At 38.5% G+C, this 20,509-nt stretch overlaps 1 protein-coding gene across 1 annotated transcript in view; it reads right to left on the reverse strand.

The window, feature by feature from the left end:
• LOC122813884 (zinc finger protein 436-like) overlaps positions 1–20,509 on the reverse strand; it is a 201,498-nt gene that overhangs the window by 13,660 nt on the left and 167,329 nt on the right. The window contains exon 5 of the mRNA XM_044086424.1: positions 3,416–3,538. Within this exon, the coding sequence (XP_043942359.1) occupies positions 3,416–3,538 (123 nt within the window). The remainder of the gene's footprint in view (positions 1–3,415; positions 3,539–20,509) is intronic.

The following is a 20,509-nucleotide window of genomic DNA, read 5'->3' on the forward strand; positions in this document are numbered from 1 at the left end:
CACTGAAAATGGGCTCCTTGTACCCAGTGAACCTCCCCGGTCATCAAACTGGAAATAAAATAAATAATAAAAATAATAAATATTTAGGTTGGAGTCTCATTTCTCTGTCTTCAGCTGTGTTACCCATGCTGTAACTAATAACATTGTCTCAGAATTGTATTGCTGAACCCAATAGTCCTTCAATGAGGAACTAACTTCCTGATTTTAGGCCTCCAGGCTACTTACTTTTAATTCTACAGTAACTGGCAATTAAAACATTGTGATTTAGCTAACAGCTGTGAGAATGTTCCCAAACTCATACAGTCTGAGAACAGATTTAAAGGCACAGTCATATTTACCACACTCAACATGTTACAACTACTCCCTCCTGGCATAAAACCAGGGGTTTTCGAATCATGATGTTGTGTTGTAGGCCTTGTGGACAATCCCTTAACATGTCTGTTGACTATGGCAGGTCTGTAGGTCAAAGTAAATTGAAAGGGATGAAAGGACAGTGTTCTCTAGCATTACCTTGTACTCCCATCAATTTGTTACTTAAAGTCTACAAAGGGGAAGGATCTATTACCATTCTCAAGTACTTCCCTAACAGATAGTGTTTCAAAGCAGTGGTGCAGTGGTTTGCATTGCTGCCTCACAGCAAGAGGTTCTCTGGTTAGATTCTTGGCTGGGGTGCCTTCTGTGTGCAGTCTGCATGTCCTCCCTGTGTTCATGTGGGTTTCCTCCCACATTACAAAGACATGCTTCTGGAACAATTCTCCCTGGCCCTCCACTGAAAATTGGCTCATTCCAAGTCGGACTTTCCCAGTAAACAAATATTAAATAATAAATAAAAGCCTAAAAGGTCCATTAAATTGCAATACTTTATTTCAATAGCACAGTATCTCCTTTCTATATTTCTCAGCTTCCTGCTGATATAGCACATATGGTTCTCCTGATCATGGATATCTTGAGAGAGCAGTGTCCTCAGCAAAGCTAGCTACGAAAACAAAATCACCACTAATTCTAAGAACAACTACAAAGCATTCTATAGCTATGTCAAGAATCTCGATGGCAACACCCAGATCTGCTGTGAGTTACAGCACAAAGGCACAAAAATTACAGAACCAAATGATATTGCCAACATCCTGGCAGATATGTTCAGTGCTAACTTTACCCCCCCTCACCCCCTAAAGGGCCCATATCTATACAGGAAGAATACAAGGTCCCTGCAATCACAACTACGCAGGTAAAAGCTGCACTCTCCAAAGCCAAAAACACAGCATCCATGGGACCGGACAACATCCCAGGCTGCGTTTTACATGAACTTCAGAACAAACTGGCTCCCCACTTAAGCACCATGTTCAATAATAGCCTCACATCAGGCTTTGTGCCCACTGAATGGCGCACAGCAACAGTTATCCCACTCCACAAAGGGGGAGCCGCCACTGATCCCAGGAACTATCGAACTATTAGCCTGACGAGCCTGGTCTGCAAGTCCATGGAATGTATCATCATGGAACTCATAAACAAAGACATTGGTAACCTCCAAACTCTGGATCCCACCCAGTTTGGGTTTGTGAAAGCCAGATCATGCCTCCTGAACCTGGTCGACTTCTTTGAGGCAGTCACCAAAGCTGTAGATGAGGGTAAGGTGGTTCACACAGCCTATCTTGACCTCGCCAAGGCTTTTGACACCGTCCCCCATTCTGAAATTATAGCTAAACTCACTAAACTAGGTATAAATCCCTATGTCACAAGATGGGTTGCCAACTGACTCACTGACAGAACCCACACTGTAAAAGTTGCAGACTCCAAATCTGACCTCAAATCAGTGACAAGTGGAGTACCACAGGGTTCCGTCCTGGGACCTCTCCTGTTTGTTATCTACTTCTGTGAAGTACAGGCTAACAGAGAAGGCCTCTGGCTAATGAAGTTCGCAGATGACTGCAAACTAGGAGCCATAGTCAGGTCCCCAAATGATGTGGACATCCTACAGAAGGGCCTCGCTGAGACAGATGCCTGGTGTCAGAGCCATGGCATCAAGCTCAATGCCAAAAAGTGCAGTGTCATCCCCTTTGGTAAAAGCTCTGTACCCATGGACTACCACACAGGCAGCAATCTACTTAACACCGAATGTGCGATAAGAGACCTTGGGACCCAGGTGATCAGTAGTCTCTCCTTTGATAGTCACATCACCAAAGTAGTCAGGAAGTCCTTCTATGTGGCACACCTCATCATAAAAGGGTTCTCATCCAGGAAAAAAAGAGGTCATTGTTCCCCTCTACTCAACACTCATTAGACCCATTACAGAGTACAACGCCCCTTTTGGAATGTACCTCACAAGACATCTGCAGCAGCTGGAAAGGCCACAGAAGTACCTTACAAAGAGGATTACTGGCCTCAAACAAATGCCCTACACTGACCGCCTCAAAAAACTCCAGCTTTACTCCATGGCATATCGCCTACTCCGAGGTGATCTCTGCCTAACATATAAAGCTATGTCAAACCCAGAGCTGATGGACATGCTACACCTAAAGAAATCCCAATTCCTCCGAGCTACATGCTCTAGAGACCTAAACCTTGTCACCACAATAAACAGGACATGCTGGAGGGATAGATTCCTGTCCCAGAGACTTCCCATACTCTGGAACAGGCTACCCATCTATGTCAAGCAAAGTTCTTCATTAGCAGTCTTCAAGAAAAATCTTGATGAGTGGATGGAAAATAGGAAATACACCCCAGGGATCACTTCTGTGTGTCTGCTCAACAGTGGCACAGGAAAATAACTTTCTTGGGTGGCGTAAGCCAGGGAACCTTGTTGGCTAGGCTTGCATAGGCCCTTGGGCCGATAGCCTAGTACCTACCTATGAACCTATGAACTTGTAATGTATCAGTATATAATTTAGTAAAACTGGGACTTACGCAGTTTCAAAATAAGGATCAGTTTGAGTTCATTAAATGTTTCAATTTATCTGGTTGCCCAGTGAAGTTCCCAGACAGACAACCAAGATTTCAGTGTCATCTGACTAGATGTCACATAATCCAATGATAATTAACAGATGCAAATTTTGAAGATTCAGTGATCCCATGTGTTAAATCCCATGAAAAAATCTTGTTTTATGATTGTTCAAACAGTCCAGATTCCGCATTTTACTACATTTTATTTAAAACATAAAAAGAGTGGACTTTCCTGTAATGTCAATGTCTTATGCAGTATTCTACCACTGTGATAATTTTTCTCTAAAAAAGACCTGCAAGCATTCCACACTAGACACTAACTTATCATTGCTTTCTTGTTTTATCAATTCCTTGGTATCTCGCAACATTTAAACCTCTATGCATTGTCCTTACTTTTCTACATTTGTATCATCAGCAAAAACAAACAATAAAATTTAAAAAAAAATCATGCAAAAAGAGCAGTACGTTGCATCCTTACTGTGGAAGTTATCGTCAAGATTATTCTTCTGTTTTGTTGTACTGGTTCTCTTTAAAACATCCTTTGACAGTTCATCATCTGCTTTGAATAGTTCCAATAACTTCTTTTGGGCAATTTTGTATCCTAAAAAATAAAAGCTGAATTAAGTATATAACATAATACTAATTTATTTTACTTTATTAACCACAGTGTCCTAAATGAACAAGTCTTTTTTTTTAGGGTAACACACACGCACATATTTATCACTATAGGTTCTAAACAATAGTACAGACACAATCAAAGCATGTTAGGCACAACAGAGGCACTGGACAGTATAGAGGTGTTATTAACCTTTACTTGTCAGTGCTATTTACCAGTGCTTCTCTGTGGTGAAGGACCATTTTTTTTTATTTCTGACCCATTATGAACTGGTACTTCTGTAAAACAATGGCAATAAACAGACAGTGGTACAGTACTTAAAGACAGACACTGATGAAACCATGCCACCAGGTGACATGCACTGAAACAACTGAATTAAGCCGCTGGTTTTGGGGCCCACTATTATCCTAGAAGCCATTTGGTTCTAGATTGTCTGAGAACTTTTCAGACTTTTTTCCCCGACATTTTGATCCAGTGATGTTCTTAACAAAAAATCTTGATTGAGAAAATACATTTTCGTTCAATGAAGAAATAAGTTGCACCCAAGCTTTAATATTCAAAGCTGACAAAAACAGATGATTACAAAGATACAAAAAAAGGGTATACTTGGAAATATTGCCTGCCTCCCTACCCCTGAAAATAATAGTCATGACTTATGCACCCATCTAGTGTTAGATTCGGATTAAAGTGAAATAACAAATGGCCACAATCATATATTTAAAGTTTTTGCTGTCATACAATACATCTCCTCACTCCTACTCCCAAAACAATCAGGGACAAAGACTCAGATCATGGACAGATTTTAAATACTGCTCTTATATTCTTAGAAAGTTGTTACAATAAAAGGACTGATATTTGTAATATTTTCTGGAGGTACTCTGAAATGCATTTCTGTCATTCTTTTTTTACTGCAATCTACAATAATTTGACAGAAAACTGCAAATCTTGTGAGAAACACCCAAAAAAAAAGTTATGATCATAGACGGCTGAGAACAACTTCCCTGTCAAAAGCAAACACACCCACACATACACATGAAAGCACACAACCATGAAATTATGGCCACTTATATGACTGTATACACCACAAATATCTGCTTGCAATCAAATAAATGCAAAAAAAATAATGATCTAAAATCATATTTTAGCTTTCTGATGATCAAACCATACAGGGCAACCCAATACAAAACTTATTTGCCCCCTCAACCCCTTAGCTCAATAATGTGCATTTAAAAAGTTGCTAGAAAAGGCTTTTTGTTGCATTTTCTGAAGGATATGAGCTTTGAAAATCAAATGTCTCTCATTATTTACTGACTGCAGTACTTACTGATTTGGCAGAAAAAGTCACATTTTTGAAGATCTTATCTCCCCAGGTAAATGCACCATTGATAATAATTAAAAACAAAACTTAACCTCACACTCCAGTAGCTGTTTCTTCAGCCAGTCAGTGACTATCCATTCCCTCTTTTATATGTGCAGGCTTTCTGCTTCAGCAAGGGCCACAAAGATGTAAAATTGATTGGTTAAGTGCACTGGCCTCTCAAATATTACAATAATAAATAAGCCAACTCCCCCATTTGGTGCCAGAATCCTCGTTAATGAGCTCTATGTGCCATTTATATTCTGCATTTCTTTACTTTGAAAATTTAAGTACAAGTAAAATATAAAAAATGGCCCACCAAACTGGTAAGAAACAGTTCACAAGGATGGCACTGGTCTGCAGACCACTTTTTATGTCACAGATATACATAAACTGCCATAGCACTGCTGGATACATTTCAGGTAAACAGAAAGTAGAGTAGAGCAGAAACAAGTAAAGGAAATAATGAGGTTGTATTAAACAGATATTAGGAAGGAGGCAAAAGACACAGATAGAGGCAAATGAGTTTATGCACAGTGAAAAGAAGGCACCGTGCGTAGTAAGTGAAGGAAACTAGGAAAGAAGAGACCGAACCTAAGAACTAAATAACTTATATGATAATAAAGGACAATGGAAAGAATATTGTGATACTGACAGAGGCACAGCAGTGAGTTATAGTGTGGTTGTAGGCGAGAAGGAGTTTAGAGGGGAGATAAGTAAGAACAGAATGTGATCGATACAAAAACGGGTACAAAGGGAAGCTGTGGGACATGAACTTAACACAAAGTGGACATTATGAATTGGTTACTACAGGAAACCATCAGAGAGCTAAGTAACATTGGAAGATATTACTGCAGTTAGGTAAGCAATTCACTGGGTAAGACGTCAAAATGTGATGTCAAGGTTAATGGCAGTTAATTGCAAGTGTATTAGGGATGGATTAGAATGCGAGAATTCTATTAAGTAACATGATGTGTGTAGATCAATGTGTGTGTATGTATCTTTAAGAAGCTATCTAAGGGCTTGCACAAGCGTATAAATACCGAGCACTTGCGAGCCTGACTGCCATTTTGTAGTAAGTGATGCTGCGATCTATCCTCATGTGTTTCTATGTAATAAAGTATCTAAATGAACTACCCCATCTGTTCGTCAACTATGTTACAGAGGGATGACTGACATGGTATCAGAAGAGGTATGGCTAAAACAACTTGTTGCCAGAAAGAGTTCCAGTTTCTCCAGTCTGAGTCCAAGAGGCATCCGGTTGGTATTGGAGGAATATATAGGAGTGGACCATCCCTACTGCATGTATAACTCACAAAACATGCCAATAAAAAGTCTTTCGGCTTTTCCTGGATAGGGGTAGCCACAGCGGACCTCTGGTCCGCTCATGATTGGCAGTGGATTTTTGCGGTGCCGAGGTGCCAGCCAGACGCCCAACCTTCAACGAAGGCAAGGCCATTCGTGCTCGCACTTACCTGCATGTCTTTAGCATCACTCAACCTCGGGGAGGACATGCAGACTCCACACAGAAGGTGCTCCAGCTGAGAATCAAACGGGAGAACCTCTTGCTGTGAGGCAACAATGCTAACCACTGCACCACCGCGGTGCCAATAACCAATTCAAAAAGGAGAATAAACTTGGTAAAAACAGTCACCAGTAAGCAAAAGCACCAAGCTAAACTGATCCAAGCAGGAGGTTTTATTGTAGGAACAGAAACACATAGACCACATAAACGATCCAAACACTCTGCATTTTCGTATAAAACTTCATCAGATCAACTGCCCCTCTGGAGATCAGAGAGAATGAAGGACAAGGTTTATCCTCAGACTTATCAAGGTTTCAGGGGGGGCAGGGGGAGGGGAACCGTGAGGTATTACTAAGTGAGAATTCGTTCATAGACAAAGTACCTTGTAACAACTTGACCAATGATGGGCCAAAATTTACCTGGGAAGGTTATTTTTAATTACAGTGACCTAGATTTGAACCCGTCATATTTTTCTCTATTTTCTAATGGGTTCACCTTTATTCCCAAATGCAAGTTTGATATTTCTAAGGTGATTATTGACCTGAAATTGTTTTGAGGAAAATTAATTTAAAAGTTATTCTTGGACAGAAAGATGAACAAGTGAGTACGGATGTATTAAAGAGGAAGAGTACCTTTAACCCCCCTTTACACCCCCAAATCAAGAATTTCTAATTATTTGTTGAGAGTGAGCTTAGAAAAGGGATATTAAAGAACAAGTTTTCCCCTAATTTAACTAAAGAATGGAATGATTTATTGAGACAGATCAGGGGTAACAAATACTTGAGGGTTATGAAACCTGATGAGGGTGGGGATACGATCCTCATGAGTTCCATTACTTATGAAGCTAAAATGATGGAACTTTTGAACGATTCAAACAAATACATTAGAGTATCTAGAAATAAAATTAACATGGCACAGCAAAAAATTTGATGTTGGATGACGAATTGTTGGAAGGTTTGATTGATCAGGTTACACACAGTTTCTTACACAATGATAGGCCACAGGTCCCATCCATCTTTGGAATTCCAAAGGTGCACAAAAATATGTTGGCTCCATCTTTAAGGCCCATAGTTTCAGCTGAGGGCTCTATTATAGCATCTTTGGCTAGATATTTGGACATAAAATTGAAGGCAATCCCAAGGGACGATAAAAATGTTTGAAAAGAGTCTTGGGATTTCCTGAAGTGTGTTAAGAATGACTTATATGGCAACCATGTGTTGTTTCTTACAATTTATGTGGACCTTTTTGGCTGTATACCCCATGATGTGGGGATGACATGGTTTGAGGAAGCCATTAGTGAGTTCCAGGGTCTGAGTTTTAACAAATTTCGTGTGTGTCTGGTTTTGATGGAAATTGTCCTAAAGATCAATTTTGTGTTCTTTGAAGGTGAATTTTTCCAACAAATTAGTGGTGTAGCTATGGGAGCTAGGTGTGCTCCCATATATGTCAACATTGTGCTGATGGTCTGGGAATGTAAATTTATTTTTAATTCACCATTCAAAGACTCATGGGTGCTTTATAAATGTTTCCTCAATGACATCGTGATTTTTTGGGTGGACACTGGACTTAAGATTTTATGAATTTATGGATTATATCTCTAGTACAACTAGCTTTTTGAAATTTATGAGTAAGGTCAGTTGTTCAAGATTGGAATACTTGGACAATGCCATTGATAAGTACAATGGTACTTACAAATCTGAAGTGTTTAGGAAGGAGACTAAATCCAATTCTTTCCTTCATTTTCATAGTGCCTATGCATTAACACAAAAAAATAAGATTGTAAAGGGTCACTTGGTCAGGATTAACAGGATGACCTCTGATGATGGGGACTTTGAATTTCCATGCCAGTTACTTACAAAGATGTTTAAGGATAGGGGTTATCTGACTCATTTAATAGACCATATATACCATGAGGTGAAACAGGGTCATAACGGCAAGTTTACTCCATTTTAGGTAAAGACTTTGCTATAGGAGCTGAGGATTCAGAAAATATAAGTCGGTCTGGTAATTTTGAGTGTGCTTTTGTAACTGAACTTAATGGTGATGCCTATGTTAAAAAAGTTTTGGAGAAGGAATGGAATAGATTCTCCAGTTTAACAGATCTTAATGACCCGACCAACGTTCCTTTTAAATGTATATTTAGGAAGGGACAGAATTTGAAGGAAATGATGGAACAAAAAACTTATGAAGTTTCAAATCGTGATAAATTTGGTACATTTAAATGTGGTTAATGTTTCCAATGTTCCTATGTTAAACATGATGGTAAAGTTAATCTGGAGGCTAGGAAAAGACTTATTTCTGGTAAAACAAGTACTATAGTACTTGTGAGCCTAAGCATATGAAAGACATAAAAAACAAAAACAACAGGAATGCCTTATACCAACATAGTGTAGACTGCCCCAGGGCAAAATTTCTATTTTTTTGTCTTGGAGGAAATCCCAGTGGACGTCAGGGGTGATTTATGGGAGGCTCGTATAAAGTATAGGGAGATGTACTGGCAGCTCATTTTAGAGTAAAATAAACCCCAGATTTCAATGAAAATGTTTCCCTAGCCCCAGTGCTTAAAATGGGGTCAACAAAACTGTATAATTTGTATTCTTAGGTTACTGATTTTTTTTAGGTTACTGTTTTTTATTCCTAGGTTAACTGTTTCCAACTTTAGGCTAACTGATTTTTTTGGACTGTCCAACCTATTTTTTTATTTTTTGAATGTCTTACTTGTTTCTTATTTTTTATTTTTGTTTTTATTTCCGGGTTGAGTTAAGTATTTTTCAAATTTTCCACAAGATGGTAATATTGTCATTGATTATTATGGAAGATTACAAGCAAAATGTTAATATTTTTATATATCTTAAATATTTTAAATATTTAAAATACTTTAAAACAAGTGTATTTTGTATAATTTATTTTAATTATGGTTCCACATTTATTTACTGATTCAATGTGTTGGTTTATTTACTCTTTTATGTATTATGTGTTTTAACAATGATTTTAAAGCAGGATTTTAATAATTAATTAGTGTTGTATAGCTATTGGATAATTTGTGATAAGGTAACTATATACATTCACTTGTAATATGAATGGATTTACATCTGATGAAGTTTTATACAAAAACGCAGAGCGTTTGGAGCGTTTATGTGGTCTATGTGTTTCTCTATTCCTACAATAAAACCTCCATGCTTGGGTCAGTTTGGCTTGGTGCTTTTGCTTGCTAATTCTCAAAACAGGTCAGAAATGAAGCTCATAGTAAAACTTTCTCAAATAATTTATTATTCGCAAAATATGAAACGAAGCATACAGAACACTTTAAACGATACTTAAATAAATCAAAATGTCAGATACTGATAAAAAAATATTCAAAATTACTATGGAAGATGTTCGAAATTAAGTCTAAATTGCATAAAACAAATACAATAAAAGGAAATGACCGTGTTTTTGCTAAGTACATATTTTTCAAATTAATTAAAGATATCTGAGTTATCAGAAGTATATGAAGGGTTCGTATGTTTGTGCAGTATTACAGTAAAGTTATTTCACATGATACAGCCATTTCAGAGCATATTTCACAAAGTACAGAATTTCAAAGAGTTTATTGTGCATTTGAATGTTATTACGAGCTCTCACAGCACAGCTTGTTCATACATAATTACAAGGGCCATATTTTCAGTGTGTTTGTGCATACTTTGCTGGCATGGCAGATGGATTTCGAAAACCCAGTGCCCTTGTGTTTGACAATAATATTGCAGAGAACTGGAGAGTGTTTGAGCAAGAGTACATTTTTATACAGGCTGCATTTTCTGATAAAAGATGACCATATAAAGGCATTTATTCAACTCAATTTAGCTGGGTCAGAAGCCATTGAAAGAGAGTGTTCATTTGTGTATGCACCTGCTATCTTTGCAGGAGAGGGGGAAACTCTCATATTGTTGTTCCGGCTAAGTCAAGAGAGGGCCCTGAGTGCTTAAAACATAAATTTAGATAAATGTGTTACCCCCAGACAAACATTACAATGGAAAGGCACTTATTTTACACAAGGGATCAACAGCCTGGTGAAACATTTGCAGCATATATAACTGATTTGAGAAATAAGGCTAAAATGTGCAGACTTGGTGATTTAGGGGATGAGCTGATAAAACACAGACGTGTGTGTGGTATTAAGGATGATGCTATGAGAAAGATTTTGCTTCATGACAGTGATTCAACTATAAATAAGGCCATTGAAAATTGTCAGATATACGAGCTCACAGAAAAACACACAGATATACTTACAAATGAGAAATGCATGCTTCCAGTAACTTCTAGAACTCTTGCTGACAGTATGCAGCATGTGGTTAAATGAAATAGACCCAAGCACATGGCAGCAACTGTAACCCCTGCAGTACTTACTGGGTAAACCCCAAATCTTTCCAGCAAGTTCTAGTCTCAGTGAACCATAAGAGTGAGTCAGCAAACTCAAAGCATTACTCTATAATTTAAGCTTTTTTTTAAAGTATATCAATAAGTATAATTTGCTGTTCTACCTTTAACAAACTGATCTGTGGTTTAGTGTTTAGATTGGAGTTGCTGAAATTCCCATTGTAATTAAGTGTGATCAGTTCCCATTACAACTCATTTTGGAAAGCAATAGAGTTCTTAGTCACACCTCTCATCTGTACAGATATTTGGAGAATGTCCAGACTTTGGTCTTATACTTTTGGTACGTTTCTTTTTTTATCCAGAAATAAAGGACAACCAGGTACACAAGATTTTATCTTTTAACAGTACTTTTAACATGAGACACTGACAGAATAAGATGCTGTGATTTACTATGCATTTTCTGAAGTAAAAGACATGTATAACTAATTATTATTATTAGTTATTAAGCGCAAGTCATTTTCTTTTTGTGCAAAAGTCACCAATTTTAGGAGGGATTAAGAGGGACACAGTTGAAAACATGAGCCAAAATTGGGGACAGTTGGCAGGTGTGCTTATACAGCAGGGGAAAGTTTTGATGCAGCCAGCCTCCATTGCCTACTTGGGAAGGGGACTCTGAGCAACCTAAATAGTCAGATATGGCACAATGGAAAAAACTGAGCTATACTGGTTTCCTGACTGGACTGCATATTTAGTACCTATGACCCTATTTCCATAACATATAACAACTTTATATATCAGGCTTCTAGTACAGTACTTACAAATGTTGAAAATCCTGGATAATATTCATGTGGACGAGTAAAACATCAAAATGTTAATTCCTGCATTTAATAAAACGTCACCTGGTTCTATTGGGCAGGGTTTGGGCGGCACTTGCTACTGCACATCTGGTGGGTTAAGACAGTAAAACAAAGCCCTGAACTTAACAGCTACGTTATATTAGCTGTTACCAAATATTCTTTTTCATTATGTTTGAGATTTCTGTCTTCATAGTTTTATATTGTTTGACCATTAATGACTTTTTTACAGACCTGCTAGATACAGACTGCCTGGATCAGGATGGGGACCAAGATGCAGATGGCACTCCAAGGAACATCAGATGATGCACAGATTTTCAAGCAAGCAGGGCAAGTGCTTTTGCTTGGCTTTCTGTTACTCGGCTTACTGTTAACTATGCATTCTGTAAGACCTGGGTCACGGATTTTACCATTCATCATGTTGGATCACATGATGTGCAGCAACATGCCAACAGTGAGAAACACCAAAAGACTTCTAAACATGCAGCTGGATGGGCAATGGCAGATTTCTTTGCATGTTACAGTTTGGCAAGTACAAAAATTATGAAAGCAGATGTTGCTTTTGTGTAATTCCTTGATGAACACAGCTTAATAATTTGCTGCAAAACACATCATTAAACATATGAAAAAGTATGGAGAGGATCAAGACATTCTAATAAAAATGACATGGGGAGCAACAAAGACAGCCTGCATTGCAAGGGATATTCTGGGGGCTTGTTATCAGAACAAAGCTGCTGCCAATTGACAGAAATCACCCTTCTGTATGTATATGGACCAAAGCACAAACATGTCCGATGACAACATTTTAGTGATCCTTGTGGGTTATCTAGATGAAAATGCTTGCAAAACTCTAATTCAGTTCCTCCATATTCCAGAATATGTAACAATGAATGGGCAAGCATTACTTGATGCATTGATGTCAAGGTTATTAGGCATGTACCAACTAGATTGTAGAGTCCTGAAAAGTTCATTATCAGAACCCTGGACATGTGGAGAGTCCTAAAGTCATATTTTTCATACATGTCTGTAGAGGCACAATCTGCTAAAATTAAGCTGATTTCTGACAACCTGCAGTGTCACAAGTTGTGTATGATTTTTATGTTTCTGAAGTATGTACTGGAACATTTACTCAAGTTCAACATACAACTTCAGAGCCATGAAAGTCAGTGACTGACACTGCTGGTCAGTGTTCATAGATTACAGCAGCAGTACATGCTGGCAGACTCCTGAGACCTGCTGCCGCCATCTTTTTATCAAAGATAATGACATGGCTATCATGGGTAATAGTAGCTCTTCCAAATGGTCAGCTGTGGATTGGTTTGAAGCTCAAACAGTACATGAGTAGACATGCAGAATATATTGCTAGGAAAGTGGCTAAAATTAAGTTTTTCAAAAAAGTCACAACTTTTTTGTTGCAGTGGTGCAAAAAAATACTTAACAACTTTCCTTTTCAGACTATTTACTGAAGATGATCCAGCTCTTATTAACCTTGCAAGGAAATTAGACATATCTTCCAGACTTGTCAGGGATGTTGCTTTCTGTGTAAGTGTCTGTAGAAACAATGCCGAGACTGAAAAGCTAATTGATGAATTTACTCAGTATCAAACTGAGGACACAGGCTGGTCCAATAAATGGAACCCACTTGTATATTCTGAAGTACTTTGCATACCTTCTGAAGGCATTAGTACGAGTTAACTACAGATGCACCTGGAGGTGTCACTCGGATGCAATTAGTTAAAACTGTGTCCTGTATTCCCTACACACAGAAAAATGCAACCCCTACATTTTACTAAGTAAACCAGCTCCTCTGCCTCACATGTTACAGAATATAATGAATAAAAGAATTTCCAATTTCCATATATCCATACATTGTACACCCAATTACATTAGCACATACCCCTTCTATCCCTATTATTACTAATATTTCATTTAAATAGTTCCTTTAGATTGCGTACCCTTCTATATGAAAATAGTGACTTTGAAGTAATTAATTTTTTAAACTCATCATATGACAGTAAAATGTCCCGGTTATTATTGTTTTCCTTACTCAACTGTGCAGTCCAAACTGCATAACACAGCTTAACATCTCTACAGTTCCTCATGAATTTTAATTCTTCTTATATGCTGACTTCTCACTTCTCATTATAACTTTGTTTCTCAAATGTTTAATTACATGTTTAGTTGAACACATAGAATTACAGTGGCAGCTAAGACTAATGGCTCACAAACCTCCTGGAATGAATGACTGACTGTGTCTCCATAATTAGTGTCCTAAAGCTTAGGGTGGCCAAGCTTTAAATTCTTGTGATTTAAATGCTGTATAACTATTTAACCATTTCAAACTTAGTTTTTATGAATATATATATTTATTTTCTTTTTTTGGCCCCTATTAGCATTTTTTCAACAATAATTTTTAAATATTTTTACAAGTGTTTAGTGATGTATTTACTATATTTATTATTTTATATTTGTGAGTATGTTTTTGTTCAGTCTTCGCTTGATTTTTAACTTTTGATGTGATTTAGTGTACTTTGCCTTTAATGTACTGGGAACATTTTAATTATGAATTGGTTTGGTGTTTATGTTAGATGGTCATATGATTTCTTTTTGAATATTTAAGGGGATTTGTATTTAAGTTTGTGGTTCTGATGAAGTCTTACATAAACTAAGGACAAAGGCACTTAACTCTCTTATTAAACCTTATTTATTTACTTATTATTTCTGGAGGTTGGAGTGTTCCTTATTGGACTTAAATGTACTGGCAGGTTTCTTCTAGGTTTTTAGTGCTTTTTAACCTGCTGGGCTGATCTTTCGAATTTACTTAATTACATGTTCCCTTAGGGTATCCTTCACCTTCCTTTATTATTTAACAAGCCATCTGGATATACTGTCTTTTATTTAACTGAGACTTCATTAGCTACTTCTTTTTCTGCCAATAATATGCCTGTAGTGTTTCTGTTATCATGAATTTCCCTTTTGGGATATACATTTAAGTAATGCAAGAATGATTATCTTAAAAGACAATAGATTATTTTTATAAATTTTATTAGCCATATATCATGGATCCAAGTAACATCTAGAAAGTTAGTCAAATGGCTGTTGATGTTAACATCTTTTGTTAATGGTGCCCAATATTCCCCTTCAAGTTTGTAACAGGATGCCCAATTCCTCAATTTTTCCCTTAACAGTAAATATGTCATCAGTAAAGTGTCTAAAAATAGGTTGGCCTCAGTGGAGCAGTGGTTAGCATTGTTGCCTCACAGCAAGAGCTTTTCTGGTTTGATTCTCAGCCAAGGTGGTTTCTGTGCAGAGTCTGCACGTCCTCTCTGCGGTCATGTGGGTTTCCTACAGGTGCTCTCCTTTCCTGACACATTCCAAAGACATGCAGTAAGTGGAATGGACACTCTAAATTGGCAGTAGGTGCGAGTTTGTGTGCACAAGTGAGTGGTATGGATGAACTACCACGGCAGGGCTAGCCACCTGGTGATGTAAACTTTGGTTCAAGATGATTGTAACTGTTAAAGTGACACCCTGACCCCGTGTGCAAAGTGGGAAAAGGTATTGATGATGGATGGATGAAAGTGTCCAGAAATATCAGATTACTGAAGCCATGGCACTTTAAGAGTTAGTCTTCCTTATATGCCAGGTATGCACATAAATAACTCTGTGCCTTAGAGGTACCCATTTCAGTACCCCTTATCTGCAGCAAAGATTCTTCACCTTCCTTGAACATGTGTTTTTTTACTACACATTATGCTAACATTATCACTTCTATAAAGACTTCTTGTTAGGATGAAGATTTATATAATGTCCATCTCAGTTTCTGCAGACCCTATTCATGGCAAATGGTCCTATACAAGGCATTTATATCTACTGTAATAAAATAACTGTCATCCTTTAATTCTACTGCATTTAGTTTTTAGGACATCATCTGAATCTAAAGCAAAACCTAGTCTTTTCAGAATCAACAGCTTCAATGTGTGATCTAAAAAGTTAGAACTAGGCTGTGTAATATAGTCAGGTCCTCCTGATACAAATGGACTAAAGGGTGGGTTTTCAAGTGTTATGCCACAGAAATAAGGACACTTAGCAAGAGATATTTAAAAATATCATTAAAGTTCTTCAGAGATGTTACTATTACATAGTAGGTCTTCTAACATCACTTTATAATGGTTATTAATAATTGTAATAAAGACTTTATTTACATTTTTATAAGTAGCTCCACCAAAAATGCAAACCAATACAATTTTATACTGGTCTACTTCCATAACTACTGTGGCCCCTCCCTTGTTAACTTCCAAGCTGTTCAAAGCCTATCTATAATTTCTTTTCAAATTATCAAACTTCTTGTCTTTTTCTAAATCTAAATTTCTTATTTCACTTTCACATATTGTTTGAAATAATTGAACAGTAAGGTGTAATGGCAATGTAAAATATTTGGAATATTTTTTTCTATTCATAACTTAACATCACTTTTAAGTTAATAAGCTTTTCAAAGCTATACAAATCTAACATCTACAAATAGTCATCAAGAACATATGCTGGCACAAAAATCAAAATCTAACTCAACACATTAAGTTTATTGTTAGTGACTTCTGAACCAGAAATAATGATAACATTCTTAGTATCATTTAACTGCATGTATGCCTGCATTTTTGTTGGTCCATTGTTTTCTCTTCGTGTCAGTGAATTTTTTGGAACTGCTTTTTTCTTCCCAAATGCTATTACCTTGTTACTTTTGCATAACTTTTCTTCCAAGGATTCCCCAGCGGAATCTTCTCTGGTAAACATAATATATATAAAACTTAAACTCACTGCACTTTTCCACTGAATTTATTATCTGTGTCAGACCAATTTCCTCCAAGGACAAACTTTTATCTGTGTTATTAACACCTTCATTCATTGAGGGTTTTAAAGTACAGGCTGCTGCCTCTAGATTCTGTTCCTGCTCTTTCCCTGTAGCTGAAGCAGTCTCTAACCCACTAACTTAAACAATCTTAGCACTTTTCTTAAGGATTTGGCTTTGTTTCTCTTGTCACATTTCTTCCAACTAAAATACATACTGATGTGAAGTCTCTTCAATCATGTTTAAACCTTTTTTATCTTTATGTTCTTTAAACACTCCTCTGTCTCTTCCACATTTTTTGAGAAACGGATCGCATTATTCCTCATATTTTGCATTCTACATGGGTGTTTTTTGGAGTTTATTATTAGAATTGGATTATACTTAATATCAAGGCATTTAATCTTATTTAAATTAACCACTGAACCAAAACTATTAATATCTGAACTGAAGGGAAATAAAGTTGACTTATCCAAATTTAACTGAAAATCTAAAAGTTAATATATACATATTATAAAATTAAAGCATCGTTGATGAAATAAGTTCTTAAGGTGTACACATTACCAAATTCTGTACCAGTCGTTAATAGGTTTCTGGTATATTCTACAGAATACTGATTCAAGAGGAAGAGTAAAAATGATATATAAATAAGGAGCACCCCGGGCATGTACCAGTAAAACTTTAAATGGAATTTTGGATTAAACCCTTAACTGATAGTGAAGTGGCTGCTGGATTATTTAATGCTCTAAAGATACTGCAGAATAATTAGAGAAAAAGCAGTTATGTACTCACCATAACGTTCCATGTTGGCAGTCCATCTCACCCTTCATTTTTACATATGGGGTTTGGAGCCAAACCTCAGCTCCGACTCGGCTGATTTACAAGCTGGAAGACTTCTGGTTGGCTCGTGGCTAAGCAGGTATCCCATGGTGCACCAGTGCAATCCCCAGATCTTGTTTGCTGCTCGCTAGAAACAGAAAAACCCCCTAACCAACAAACTAATACTAAAGGGTCACCAACCAAGACAATCAAATTATTAACTCCAGATCTTCCAGGATGGGGGCAGGAGGGCGGGTTGGTAAAAATGACGGGTGAGATGGACTACCAACATGGAACATTATGGTGAATACATAACTTCTTTATGTTAGGTAGTCCAATCTCACCTTCATTTTTACATATGGGACAGCGTCCCTAGTGCCTTATTCTTGGGTGGCTCATTGGAAAATACTCCTGAGCACCGTGGAGCCAAAGGATGCTCTACCCCTGGATGCCAAATCCAATTTATAATGTATAATAAAGGTGTGAGGGGTAGCCCACGTAGCTGCTGCACAAATATGATCAAGTGGCACCCTGGCTTGAAAGGCTGCAGAGGTAGACAGAAACCTGGTAGAATGAGCCTTGATCCTGTGGGGTAAAGGTCTGCCCTCCAAATCGTAGATGAAGGCTATGCAACTAGAAATCCAATTAGACAATGTCACCTTAGAAACTGGTAAGCCCAATCTGGAGTCGGAAAAATAAATGAATAACTGGTCTGACTTCCAAAATTCTTTGGTCCGTTGTAAATAAAAAACGTAGCTGTCTATGAACATCCAGCTGATGAAAACGATATTCAGCTGCATTACAGTGATTGAAAAAGAAAACTGGAAGCTCAATGGACTGATTTAAGGTGGCATTAGAACAAACTTTGGAAACAAATGAAGGATTGGTACGTAAAGATACCCTGTCTTTATGAAAGATTAAATAAGGTGGCTTAATAGACAGGACTTGTAGCTCAGATACACGTCTGGCTGACGTAATGGCTACTAAAAACACAGTCTTCCAAGACAAATATTTTAAAGAAGATGAGTGAGAAGGTTGAAAAGGAGGGGATGTCAACTTGGACAACACAAAATTTAAGTCCCAAGAAGCCACAGGTTCTTGTAATGGTGGTCTCACTAAAGTGGCCCCTTTCAAGAAAGTCTTGCATAGCTTGTGAGACATAAGGTTGGCATTTGGGGACTCTAAATAAAAATGAGAGATTGCCACCAACTGTACTTTAATGGTGGCCGCAGCAGATCCCTGCTGAAAAAGCTCCGAAAGGAATTCCAGAATCGCGAGAATAGGAGCAGTGTAAGGATCCACGTTCATTTTCTGTGCCCAAATAGAAAATCTCTTCCATTTACTGTCATACAGCCTTCTGGTTGAGGAGAATATGTGACACTGAGGAAGAAACATCATGAAGCCTGACTAGAGATCGAACTGGAGCAGCCATGCTGTCAATTTGAGGGTGTGGGGAGCGGAATGTAGCAAACCCGACATGTGGGACAATAGATCTGGAACTGGGTCCAGAATCCAAGGATCGTCCAAAAGAGGCTCGCGGAAGGGGAACCAGACCAGACAAGGCCAGTAAGGAGCAATGAGGATCAACTTGCTTCCCAGCCGATTGGCTTTCTGAATCACTTTGGAGATAAGAGGGAATGGAGGAAAGGCATACAGAAGCCTCGTGGGCCAATCGTGGACCAGAGCTTCTCTGGGTGTTTCCCCCGGAGGGGGAATCAGGGAAAAATAGCTGCTGCACTTGGCATTGACTGGGCTGGCAAAAAGGTTGCAGCAAGGCTGTCCCCATCTCTGGAAAATCTGTTCCACTATTTCCCGTTTCAGAGACCACTCATGAGGCGGTAAGATTGCCCGGCTTAGCTTGTTGGCTATCACGTTGGTTGTCCCTGGAATGTGCATTGCCACCAGAAAGCACTGGGAAGAAATCGGCCATTCCCAAACTCGCATGGCCTCTTGACAGAGTGGGTAAGATCTGGTACCGCCCTGTTTGTTGATATACCACACAACTGACATGTTGTCCGACTGTATCGCAATCGTCCCTGGAGGAAGAAGGTCCTGAAGTGCTTGCAATGTCAGAAGCATTGCCTTCATCTCCAGAACACTGACATACAGATGAGCCTCGTGTTCTTGCCATGCGCCGTGCACAGTCCTGCCAAGATAATGCCCCCCCCACTCGACCGGGGAGGCATCCGTGGTCACACTGGCAATGGTTTGGGCAGGAATGAAGGGAGCTCCCGTGAACAAGTGGTTAGGGGCTATCCAACAAAGAAGGTCCTTTTTGCATGATTCCGTCAGCAGGATAGGGTGACTCAGCGGTAGATATTGGAATAACCACTGTGAAGACAGGAGCCATTGGAGGATTCTCATGTGCAACCTGGCTAAATGTTATTAACAGAATGGTTGAGGCCATCATACCAAGAAGTTTAAGAACCCCTTTTGCTCTGACTTTCTGAAGCGAAAGAAGATGCTGAACTTGAGAGTTGAGGTTTTGTGCTCTTTCGGCGGGGAGACGAACTGTCATATCCCCTGTGTCTACCTCTGCGCCTATAAAAATCATAGATTGCAAGGGTAGTAATACAGATTTTTCCCAGTTTATGGAGATCCCTAGTTGAGCACAAAGATGAATGGTGGCGTCCCTGATTTGGATGAGTAGATGCTTGGTGGGGGCGGTCAGGAGCCAGTCATCCAAACAGGGAAACACCTGGAATCCCTGATGTCTCAAGTGAGCTGTCACTACTGCCATGCATTTGGTGAACACCCTGGGGGCTGTGGTGAGACCAAAGGGCAGAGCACGAAACTGATAATGACCGGCTCCCAGCCGGAAGCACATACATCTTCTTGACGCCTTGTCCATTTTTATATGGTAGTAGGTGTCTTAGAGATCCAGAGAGCACATCCAATAGTCTTTCCCTAACAATGGGAGTATCGACTGCAGTGTGAACATCTGAAACTTATCCTTCTTCATGGATCCGTTTAATCTGCTGAGGTTCAAAATTGGCCTCCAGTCCCGGTTCGTTTTGGGACTAAAAAGAACGTGGAGTAAGTTCTGGATCCTGTCTGGTCTGCTGGAACGGGCTGGATGACTCTTTTTAAGAGCAACATCTCCACAGTAGCCTGATCCCTGTGATTGGGTGGAACATCTGGGATCTTTTTGGGAACAAACGGTGGAAGGGAAAAGGGTATGATATAGCCTATATTAACTTTT

Source organism: Protopterus annectens, chromosome 10.part0, assembly GCF_019279795.1.
Source record: "Protopterus annectens isolate FY-2018-M chromosome 10.part0, PAN1.0, whole genome shotgun sequence".
Taxonomy (NCBI): domain Eukaryota; kingdom Metazoa; phylum Chordata; order Ceratodontiformes; family Protopteridae; genus Protopterus; species Protopterus annectens.